The sequence below is a fragment of the Diospyros lotus genome, chromosome 5, assembly GCF_014633365.1.
Source record: "Diospyros lotus cultivar Yz01 chromosome 5, ASM1463336v1, whole genome shotgun sequence".
Taxonomy (NCBI): Eukaryota; Viridiplantae; Streptophyta; class Magnoliopsida; order Ericales; family Ebenaceae; genus Diospyros; species Diospyros lotus.
The window spans coordinates 12,187,908-12,200,131 of NC_068342.1; the positions used below are offsets into that span (position 1 = coordinate 12,187,908).

Below are 12,224 nucleotides of genomic sequence, written 5' to 3' on the forward strand. Positions count from 1 at the left end.
ATAAAATAAAATAATTTTTTTTTATAAATTAAGATATAAAATAAAGATAAAATTAAAAAATATTTTAAATTTTTATCAAATTATTTGTTAAATTATTTAAAATATATTAGAGAATATAAATATTTTTTTTATTTATAAGGATTAAAATATATTTAAGAGAAAGAGATAAGCATATTTAAAAGAATACATATAAGAAGTCATGTGATATTTTTTTTAATTGATGTCAGATAAATTTAACATGCATTGAAAATGATAAAAGTCTGAAATATTTTTATATCTTTTATTTTTTAATTTATATCTTAATTAATAAATATTACTTAAATACGTAAATCATTTCATCCCGGGGGAGGGGTATCACCGGTAAATCTATTACCTTGCGTGGTGTGGGGAAATGTCTTTTCAGTTCTTTGTGGTTTACAAGAAAAGGGAGATGATCTTTAACGATTTTTGTGATCTTTATTAATTCATTTTAAAAGCACTTTTTGGGTAATACATAACTGTAAGATTATTGTCTGCATCAAAGAGCAGTTTATGTAATGGGTTGCTAGCTAGCTTGCTAGAAGTGGGAGCCAATCCATGGCTCAAAATAAAACGAGTAATGAAAGCAAGTGAAGTAGATGTGAGTGAGGGAGGGAGGGAGGGAGGCTTCCGCATGTTACAAAGAAGGAATTTTGTGGCGTTGATTAGGTTAATTTGTTTGTATTATTAGCAACAAAAGTGGCCGAAGGATGAGGACAGGTAGAACGTGATGGATGGATTAATGTCTGGTTAATTTCACTAAAACCGTAATGACAAGATTTAAAGAAGATTTGCTTTGCTAATAAATTCTGTTGGAAGGAAGGAAGGAAGGAAGGGTGGGTTTCGTTACAAAAAAAAGTTTGATGAGAAAGTACAACAGCATGCCTACAAATTAAGGTAAGGTAATGCATGCTCTGTACAATTAGCCAAAACATCTAATATATGTGGGCTCCTCTGCCTATCTTGTCATATGAGAGAGAGAGAGCCTTTGCTTTGAGTGGTTGGAGGGGAACTGAGTTTGCAAGAGGAGAGATGTGTAGGGACAGGAATGCCCTTAATTGAATGGTTACGTACGTGCCCTCCTCACTTGTGCAATACTCCGCCCTCACTCTCGGTTGTGGTGTGCATTTAGAAACACAGTGATTCCTAGTTTTTTTTTCTTTTCATAATAACTAAACAAATATGAAATTTCATTTGAATTCTACGTGAATTTGTATGGATTTTCTTTGATGACAAAGAACCCGCATTTACCATGCTTTTTGTGGGTCAATATTGCATAAAATTCTAACTGCATCTGCATGCAATAATTTGTAAATACAAATTTATATTTGGAGACAAGTTTGATGATATCTAATAACTAGTACAGGAACAGGAGCATACTCACCTAACTCTACCAGGACACATTTGGGGTCACTTTCATGTAAACTTGATGTGGCTTTCTATTAGTATGTGCGGTATTTATGACTCTCTTTCCCACCAAAGAGTTACTTATGTCTTGTTTGAGATTGAGATGACACAGGTAAAGTACTGTGATTGAACTGAATTAACGTAAGTTTAATTGAATTGAATTGAAGTTATGAAATATCTATCCTACTCCTCCTCTCTCTCTCAAAATCTATCTATCTTACTCCCCCCCCCCAAAAAAAAAAAAAATAGAACCAAAAGGGGCTTACTTAAGTTAAAAAACCATTATCGTTTTTATGATTTTACTTTTAGTTTTTAATTTCTTGGGTGTTATTTTATTTATTATTAATAAAGTCTTCACTCTTTGTAAAAAAAAATATTAATATTTTGAGTTTGTGTATGTATTTTAATTTTTTATAATTCAAATTTAATATTAAAAATAATTTATTTAAACTATTAACTTAATTAAAGAAATCTTTAAAAAAACAAACAAATAAATCATAAGAACCTAATGCTAAAAATTAATCACATGAAGTCCACATACTTCAAATAAAATAAAAACTAGTTGAAGTTGGTTGTAGATTAATGAAGCATAATTTAAGAGAGAAGATTCATTAAACAATTTGGTGGATATCTTGGCTTCAAAACTTCTATATATAATCTTACTTTCATAAAATTTTACCACAAAATTACTTATAAAATAGCAAGAATAGTTAAAATTCTCTCTTTCTTTCTTTCCTTTTTTTTTGTTTTTGTTTTAGAAACCCACATATACCTAACCTATTATATTAAAATGGCTAAACATGCATGCATGCAAGGGCTAATTCACGTATGAGTTGCGAGGTAGTCCACTATTAAAATTAATTTTTAATATAAAAAATATTTTTTAATAATAATATAGTCAACAAAAATTATAGTATATCTCAAAGTTTGTGATGTGTTGTTTTATATCTCAAAAAAAAAAAAAAAAATTCAATCTCCTCCATGTAGATTCCTGAATCCACTCTTGCATGCATGCATCAATATATAACAATACTTAACTTCTTAAACTATTTTTATTTTCCAAGCACGGACAAATTTTCATTGGCACATTGTTCATCAACTTAATTTCAAAGTCAATAATTAAGCTTCTATATATACATATTATTATTATAGCAAGGCAATTAGACGACGGATCACATGCATACTCTCAGTCTCCGAGATGGTCCAATGTGTTGGTCTAAGAATGGATGCATTAATTGGAAGACCATCTTCACCTTTCATATCTAAATGTAAATGGTATTTGGAAACAATTATGCAACACACACACACATATATATGTTTGGTGGGATTTAGGTATTTAGCCACTTTATGACGACAGCATTGCATCATGATTAATCATGAAGCAAATGTGTACATGATAAGGTACGTTGGTTCTAACAGGTAATTAAGTTTGTGTCTGTGTTCGAACTTAATTATTTGAGAGGGAGTAATTAGTAATTCTTCACATATATAATTAATTTTAGTATATTTATTTAATTCAAGTAAATTTGTGAATTATTGTATATGTTTGATGAATTTAGACAATACAAACTTATAAATAACATACATCAAGAGCAGATCTAGGGGGGCCAACATGAGTTTCAACCCGTGCCGACTTCAACCTCAATGTCCAAATGGGTCCATTGCCCCTATTGTTTCATCCATGAACAGATTTAGAGTGGATTGACACAGGCTTCAGACCCTCATAACCTCAATCCGCCCTTGATATTAATGTTAGGTCTAAGAAGTAACATTTTACTAAACTCATTCAATTATACAATCGATTCTTATTATTTTAATTAATTTTCACTCACTAAAATAGAAAAAGAAAAAAAGATTTTTATCATTTTCTAATACAGTGGGATGATTGATTATTTGGGGTCTTGGAAAATATGTCCATTTTTAAAAGGAATATTTCTACCATTCATTTCTTTTCTTTTTTGTGTAAATTAAGGAGAAAATAAAAAGACCATTTAAACCATTCCACCCTCACGTTGTTTCATTTTAAACAATTAGATTAAGAAAACAAGCCAAATGAGTTTTTACATTAATTACGTACCTAATAATTAAATCATTAAGATGCCAACAACTGCTAAAAGAAATTTGATATTAATGAATGATGAAAGTAGTGATGCATATTTTGGGGTCAATTATCATTCAATTTTGAATAATGAGTTTGTTTGGCACATATTTTACCTACAAGAAAGAGAAAAAATTCTGTCTCTTTATAAATTCTTTGACTGATTATCAAATCAATCACTGTACTTAAAATTAAATAATATAATAGTAATAGTAATACATAATTAATGAGATATTTTTATTTATTTATTTTAAAAAAAAAATCACGCCTATTTGGGGAGAACCCCTTTTGGATAACCTTTGAGTCATGGCTTTAAGATGTTTTAGGAAAAGTGTAGTAGTGATTGAGAAAAAGGTATAAAAGTAAAAAAAAAAAAAAAAAAAAAACAATATTAAATGGATGTAGTAAATCATTCCAATATATATAAACATTTTCATTAATAAAAGAGATGTATGTTGTAATATGACGTCAAAACACAACAACATTTCATGCGTTGTATGAGAAGAAGAAAAGTCTTCTTCTCTTCTTCTCTTCATCATTGTCCCTGGCATTGGCATGCGCATGCTGTAAATGATCAATTTTTTAAAAATGATAAGAGTTTATTTTTTAATAAAAATAAAAATATTTTATTTAGTAAAGACTAATCTCATATTTATTTAAAAATTTATAAATTTGTGATTGTATTTAATTTATTTAAAAATTAAATTAAAAGGAAGATCCATCTCTCCCAAATTAGGTAGCCAAAACAGTTGGGTCATAAAATAAAATAAAATAAATAAAAAGGAAGGAAGGCGGCTTAAGTCTCTCTCTCTCTCTCTCTCTCTCTAAATTATTCTGGGATGTGTGTGTGTGTGTGTGAGAGTCTGACCAAGTAGGCATTCCGTACACATGGAGTCAACTTCCGTGTCAGCCTTTTCCCACCAAATGCAGCCACACCTTAAATATCTTCCCTCCCTCCCTCCCTCCCTATGGCTACGCGCTCCACGGGCTTCCAGATTCTTCCGGGTACAGCGTTTCCCTCATCTGGACAGGTGGCCTCGGGCAGATGGAGAGTACAGTTCTGTTTGAAAGGCGCGCGAGTGTGGAATCCTACTGCAGTGATAAAACAGCCTATTATCAACACATCGTACGCTGTAGATACGATCATATCCTCCCCTGTCTTTTTGTTCCTTTTATTAACCTACCCCTCTTCCTTTCCCTTATTTACATATATTACCCCCACGCTGAGTCACGCTACTCTCATTTCTCTTATTATTTGGTTATTAAACTTTAAAATATTACTTTTTAATCATTAATATTTCAAAATTATTACTAGTTACTGAATTTTAAAATGTTACATGTTAATTATTAATATTTCAGAATTGTTTGTTATTTGTCACTTGTTAGTTACTAAATTTTAAGTTCATAAGTGACAGATGATAAATAGTTTTGAAATATTAGTGACTAGTAAATAATATTTTAAAATTCAATAACTAAATAGTAATGATTTTGAAATATTAGTGACTATCAAATAACATTTCAAAGTTCAATAATCAAACAATAATAGAATGTAAAATTGAGTGATTATTGGTGTAATTAACCCTCTTAAATTCAGAGGTTAATAATTCTATTAATTAATCAAATAGTTCAAAACATAATATATTTATTATCACTTAATAAATTTATTTAAATATTAAAAATATAATAAATATATTTTATTTAAAAATAAGGTATATTTATTATTATTTTTAAGATAATAATTAATATTACAAAAATACAAAAATAAACAACAACAACAACAACAAAATAAACATAATTTATATAGTTTTGTTTTTAAAAAAAATTATTGTGAAAAGAGAAGTGTAATTTCTTAATTACCACAATATGTAAAAAGGGTTGTTGTTAGTTTTGAATTATGGTTTAGGTTGTAATTAATCTATCTTTCATGATAAGTATAAAGTTGTAATTTTTAATTTTTCTATACTTGTTATTATGAATATTTTTAATCCCTCAAAATAAAATAAGAGTTCATTATTAAGATTCCCACCAATTACACCTTGTGTTAATCCAAGAAATTACTAAAAAGAATATAATTTGACCCAAATAATTATTACTATATATATTTGCAAGTAGGTACTAAGAAGAGTTTTTGAATGCTTTGATTAAAAAAGAAGATAGTGAGACTAAGTAACAATAAGGGATTTTAAGAAACAAATAATTATGTGCATTTTAAATTACATTATTATGTTATAGATTTCGTATGTTCTAATTTTATTTGATGAATTTATTTAGAATGTTACATACAACCCAATTGGTTGGTTGTTGAAGAAACAATAAAATTAAAATTGCAAGGTAGATGCGATGCGATGCGATGGATGGATGAAGATGAAGTTGGGAGACGGAGGAGGCGTTGAGGGAGGAGGGGGGGGGGGGGGTATTTTGGTGAAAGCGAAAAGGGGCAAATTAAAGGCAACATATGAAAATTCAGTTCAGGGCAGGGCATAAATAAATATGATGATTTTCGTGAAGCGGAAGAACTTGCAGTCGTCTCGTCGAGTGAGTCGGTGGGTCGGCGAAGATGCTATTTGCGGGCCACAGCATTGAATAAGGCCGTTCCATCAACACACCTAATTAAGCTGCGCGTTTGAAGCTCACCCTCCTGAACGGCGCGTCCTGACCGACTGCTGGGTGAAAATGGGGCAATGCTCGCTGTTGCTATTCTATTGGCCGTTTGATTTGAAGGACGTCGACCTCCGACCCAATTACCCATATATGTTTGCCTGCCCTCCTCCAATTCCATGATCCACTTTCCACAGCTCTTATTATTATAAAATGCCTTATTAAGCGTAAGTGTTAATTAAATCAGTGTTGTTAATAGAAATCTTCTTTCACTGTGTTTATATATGTGTCTAATTTTTATTATAATTTTTTTTATTATAATCACTGTAAACAGCATAATTCCCTTTCTTTATTCTCTTATGCTTAATTAGCCTCTAGTCTTCATTGGACGTTGACTTCAAGTAGACTCCGCCACCTTAACTTGAGGGTGTGTTAGGTAACAATTTTAACTCTACTAGGGTTGTGCACTAATGCCGCCTCCTTTTTAGAATAATAATATGTATAAAAAAAAAAAAAAAAGACAAATTATATGTAAACTTATCTCATAGAAGATTTAAATTCATCGGCTATCAATTAGGTTTAAGTAAAAGATTCAAGAAATTAAGTAAATGAACTTAATTTCAGATAGATCCCATTCTGAATTAACTAATATATATGAATTATTAAGTAAAAATTTTCCATTAATTATTCAAAATGTTAGGCCGTTTACCTAAAGAATAATTAATTATTTTTTAATTTCGTAACGTAGGTTAAATTAATAAGGATCAACAAACTAACAATTTAGGATAACTGGGAGGTTACTATATTTATATTAATTAGAACCGTACTCAAATGATTATAAATAATGAGCACATTATTTAAAATTGAGATCTGAAAAGTCGTAGCCTGCAGGTTTGGCTTGGCTGCTGGGTGGTGGTGAGTTCCAAAAAGCTCCTCCTCTCCTATACCTTGGACAATTTTATTATTATATAATGATCCTAATATTATGGGGTTTAAATATGTTGACATCGGATCGGCGGAATTAATAAACAATTGACTGACTTTTCAAGATTGGATATTATTATTGTTATGATCAGCCAGCCACCCAACTCAATCAGGCTGCCACGACACGATCGAGAGGGTGAGAGCGGCTCATTCATGGATGGGCAGAAAAGAAAATTATAATGGAGGATAGATAGACTAATTTTTTTGATAAGACAGACATTGGGTGACATGTACTCCGTAGGTTTAAGTGGATAAAACCCAGTGGCTAATACCACTAGCTACCACATCGGTTGTGTTGTAAACTTAATTGTATAATAACTAGGGATCGGAGCTCTCTTGTCTACAAATAAATAAAAAGCATTCGTCACCAGCTTAATTTGTCATATATATATATATGTATTGAGAATTAATGTTATACACAATATTAATTATAATGAATGACCATTAATTTCACATGCATGCATGCATGCACAAAACTATCTCTAATTAATAATAGGTTTAATTCGTAAAGAAAATTTGATTGTATTCTATTACTAAATGTCTTGTCTTGTCATGGGAACAGGGTGAGGTGAGAACATTAAAATGGAGGAAAAAGACAAAAATAAAACTTTGGGTAAGAAAAGGTAAAAAAAGAGTACCAGAAAAGAGGAGGAGGAGCATGCATTGATTTACTTGGAAAAGAAAGAAAGAGGATTATTTCTGAAACAAGCTTGGTGGGGTTGGGGTTGGGGTTGGGGTTGGGGTTGCGCTAGCTAGCACGAGCGAGCGAGCGGTGACCCAGTCTCCTGATGAGTTTTATTCAGAGTGTGGAATAAGTTATATATATATATTTATAAAACTAAACAAATGGTGAAGATCGAGTAGGTTGAAGATTACTTTACTTCCAACTCCAACAGTGGCTCTTTAGGAATTAGGCGAATGACTCTGGGACACGATAGTAAATTCAACTCCCACAATTCTGTAAAATCAACCACTCTCTGTGTCTCCCCCGCTGAGAAAAGCCACATCACAACCCAGTTCCTGCAGCTTAGTTTCAGAGAGAGAGAGAGAGAGAGAGAGAGACAGTATTAATTTGGAGAAAAGGCAGACGGATGGATGAAGGGCCGGGGGGAGAGAGGGTGTGAAGGAAAGGAAAGCGCAAGGCAATAGGTTAGAAATGGAGAGAGAGAGAGAGAGAGAGAGAGGCGGGGTTTGAAATTGAATTACTATTTCTCTATCTAGCTTCTGCCTGAGTGTGTGTGCGTGTCTCGTAAGATAACTTCTCCTTTTTCTTCTTCTTCTTCTTCTTCTTCTTCATCATCATCTTCTTCTTCTATCAGACAAAACCCTCCAATCCCCGACATGTCCCTCAATCCCAAGCAACCTAACCAGCATCCTGATTTCCTCCTATTCTCCTCCAAATATGCATATCCATTTCAAACCCCTAGCTAGCCTTTCTTCTTTTGCAGCCTTTCCTGTTTCCTCAATTCTCTTCTCTCTCTCTCTCTCTCCCTCTCTCAAAGCTGACACCTTTTTCTTCCCCCCCCTCCCTCTCTCTCTCTCTGTATAAAATATACACGAGTTAACCCAGTTGTGTGATTTTGTTGCTTGCTTACAGATAAACAACACTATCAGGAAAAGCTGAACTGGTCGGGTTTTCAAATCAAAAGTTTTCCGGCAATGTTGGACTACGAATGGGGGAACCCCTCCACTGTCGTCTTCTCCGGGGACGAGACCGGCCAGGATTCCGACCAGAGCCGCCAGATTTTCGACCAATACGCCCAAGCACTTAACGAAACTCTCGTCAATTCAACTGGCGCCTTCGCCCAGAGCCACCACCACCACCACCACCACTTCCAGCCCCAATCCCAGCCCTCCCATTTACACTCTTTCTACGACCCACGCGCCGCCTACGCCGCCTCCTATCCGCCGCCCTCACCTGCGATGCTGTCCCTGGACCCGGTGGGTGGCGCCGCGGGGCTCATGGTGGTGCCGAAGAGCGAGCCTAGTGGCGGAGTTATCGACTTCGCTTCCCGAATTGGCCTCAATCTCGGTGGCCGGACGTACTTCTCGTCTGAAGACGACTTCGTGAATCGGCTCTACCGCCGGTCCAGGCCGGTCGAGCCCGGCTCACTGAACTCGCCCAAGTGCCAGGCGGAGGGCTGCAATGCCGATCTGAGCCACGCCAAGCACTACCACCGCCGCCACAAGGTCTGCGAGTTCCACTCCAAAGCCGCTACCGTCATCACCGCTGGGTTGACTCAGCGATTCTGCCAACAGTGCAGCAGGTACGTAGTAGCCTCCGAAATTACCACAACCCCCTTCTCTTCCCCGCCTTTTTAGAGCCTTCTCTTCTCTTTCGCTGTATCTGTATCTGCATCTGCATCTGTTCTTCGATGGAGGTCTTGGTTTTCGCCGGCAGTTCCTCAAATGACGAAAATGCCCTTGAATCCATGCGATCGAGCCAATGATTGGCCCCGCCGTACGCGGGGCAATCCCGAGGGCATTTGCGTCCGCAAAATTTTGTGCTTGCTCCCATTGTCATGATCGATCCTTACGTTCCGTAAATCATATCTGGTTTTGCTTCTTATGGTAGTGTTTGCTGTGAACTCACTGCAAACACAATGAGTACTTTCTTCTTATTCTTGGCTCAGTAATTTGATGTATATATGCACGTACACGTTAATTATTGCTTGTGTTTTTGTGAAGTTTAATATATATATATATATATATCCAATTAATGCAATCGATGTAGATTCCATCTTCTCTCGGAGTTTGACAACGGGAAGCGAAGCTGCCGGAAAAGGCTCGCCGATCACAATCGCCGCCGCCGGAAGTCTCATCATCAACCCAACCAGGAACCCAAGTCCCAGCTTGAAAATAATGCCCTTGCTCCGTCTTCTGAAAACCCTATAAGTAAGCCTACTTTATCTACACACGCACATACATACATTCTCATGCACCCATGTCATGGATTCCCCGGAAAACATAAATTCGTTATTTGGTTAATAATCTGGTAATGTTGTTTTTTATTTCTCATCATCTTGGATCTTTTTTTTTTTAGAAATTCGATAGGCAGCTGGAATTTGAGTTAAGGTTTGGGGTTTTGTTCTTAATTAATTAGGGTCTCCGCCGGAGTCCGGAGTACACTCGGCTTCCTCGGTAACGGTGGCAGTGTCGCCTCCCCGAATGTCGCTGGACTGTTTCCGGCAAAGATCGTATCAATCAGCGGCCGCTTCATCGCCGTCAACAAGCTCGCTCTTCTTCTCCAACGGGTAACTTAATGTTCTCGGCCGATCGATCCATCGATGAAATCCCAAGCTCGCTCCATGGCCAAGGCTTGACTAGCTAGCGAATTAGAAGTAAGTTAAGGTGCTGAAGATGATCGAGAAAAATACGATGGGTTTAACCCCTTCGTCTAGTATTCGAGATCAAACTGCTGTATCTATCTATTTTTCTTTCCTTTGAAATTGAATTCCACCAATTAGCCGTGTTTAACTCTCTCTCTCTCTCTCTCTCTCGTTTTAATTGATGATATATAATTCGGTTCCGTAGCGTGGTTGGTAGTTTTGGCAGGCATGCTCGTGCAGGTCTGTTTTCCATTTCCGGCGATGGCATTATTTTGCTTTTGTCCTGTGCGTCGATATTTTCCCGGAAAATGGAATGAAAACGATGAAGAAAAGGAAAAGGAAAAAAGATAAAGAAAAAGAAGCGTGTGTATGTGTGTGATGTAGGTTTGTAGTGTAAAATTTTTCCTTTTAGGAATATGCTTGTGGGAGAAGGGGTCAAGAAGTCAAGCTGTCTCCTGCATGGAGGCTACTTCTTGATCAAAGCTACTTACTTATATGCGGATGTGGGTCCCCCCCCCTCCCCCATGGACCAAGACACTTCATCTCTGAACCATCAACTTCCACGTTTCCTTTCTTATTTTCCTGGAAAATTATCTGTTACATGTGACTACTAAGTACTATGAATCAGAAACCCAACCTAGCTAGCTAGCTACCTACCTTGAATTTGTTAAATCTTTTGTTTTTTTCTGTAAATGAATTTGTTGAATCACTTGCTAGCTAGATTAATATTGATGAGAAATACTTTCCAATTTTGGTTTTCCAAATAATCCTATATATATATATAATTTAAAAAATAAAAGTAGTCTTTAATGTATATATATGATTTTATTTTTTTTTTTTGTGATTTTTCTGTTTCTTAAGGATTCGATCTATATAAAAATTTTATTATTTTCGCAAACTAGAATATCATTTCTCGGTCTCTCTCTCTCTATTATTACCATTCCCAATGAAACCTTAATTAGCTAACCCTCCCAGACTTCTTTTATATCTGAACCTTGATATTGCAGTTGATGATTTGCCTGTTGAATTCATGGTCAGATTGGATAGCTAAAATTTGCATTTTGCTCTTACTTTATAGTTCCAACAATCGCACAAATTCTTAGAATCAAAACAAAGAGACTGTAAGCTTTTTACTCACTTAACCCATAAAATTAATTCAACCCATCAAATCAAAACTGCAACATTATATATATATAGATAGATAGATAGATAGATATACATATCTGAACTTCATAAGTATCAGTAAGATTAAATCCTCGTTGCATCTGTTCATGGCGCAGGCTTAATTAACACTATGGCAGAAAGAGTTGAAACCATTGATAATTTCCTTATTTATTAATGCTAAAAGAAATCAACTTCAAAACGAAGCTAATAATCCACAATTTTATCAAAATTGTAATGAACTTTATCCCTTGGACGCTTTCTTTGATGAAAGATGATATTTTTTTACATGAAAGTACCACTAAAATAGACTGTATTATATATATATATTCAATAGTTAATAAAATTTAACAGTAAAGATTTCTAAAAATATTGTTTGATTATAATAAATTGATAAATTCAGTTGTTAATTACTAAAATTAAGCATTCATTTTAAAACGATAAAAACCTAAAATATTTAAGCACTTTCTTTTCTTTTCTTTTCTTTTTTGTTGGTAATTTACGCTATATAAGGAAAACTAATTAATCTTATACCACTCTGCAGCACACGACACGATTCATAGCTATAGGTACTTATAAGCTTTCTATACGTAAAATCAGTCATTCATTTGATTAACACACCATACCAA

General features: G+C 34.5%; 1 protein-coding gene across 1 annotated transcript; it reads left to right on the top strand.

Moving 5' to 3' along the window:
* Window positions 1-7,964: 7,964 nt before the first annotated feature.
* LOC127802797 (squamosa promoter-binding-like protein 8) lies at window positions 7,965-10,585 on the top strand. Its single transcript, XM_052338823.1, has 4 exons — window positions 7,965-8,254; window positions 8,703-9,372; window positions 9,840-10,000; window positions 10,209-10,585. The coding sequence occupies exons 2-4, from the start codon at window positions 8,765-8,767 to the stop codon at window positions 10,361-10,363; spliced, it is 924 nt and encodes a 307-aa protein (XP_052194783.1). The 5' UTR covers window positions 7,965-8,254; window positions 8,703-8,764; the 3' UTR covers window positions 10,364-10,585.
* The last annotated feature ends 1,639 nt before the right edge of the window (window positions 10,586-12,224 follow it).

Bases quoted from the DNA above. Each gene is read 5' to 3' on its own strand.
- LOC127802797 (XM_052338823.1), top strand. From the start codon at position 8,765: ATGTTGGACTACGAATGGGGGAACCCCTCCACTGTCGTCTTCTCCGGG. The intron at 9,373-9,839 runs GTACGTAGTAGC...CAATCGATGTAG, and splicing joins TTCTGCCAACAGTGCAGCAG to ATTCCATCTTCTCTCGGAGT. The intron at 10,001-10,208 runs GTAAGCCTACTT...TTAATTAATTAG, and splicing joins GTCTTCTGAAAACCCTATAA to GGTCTCCGCCGGAGTCCGGA.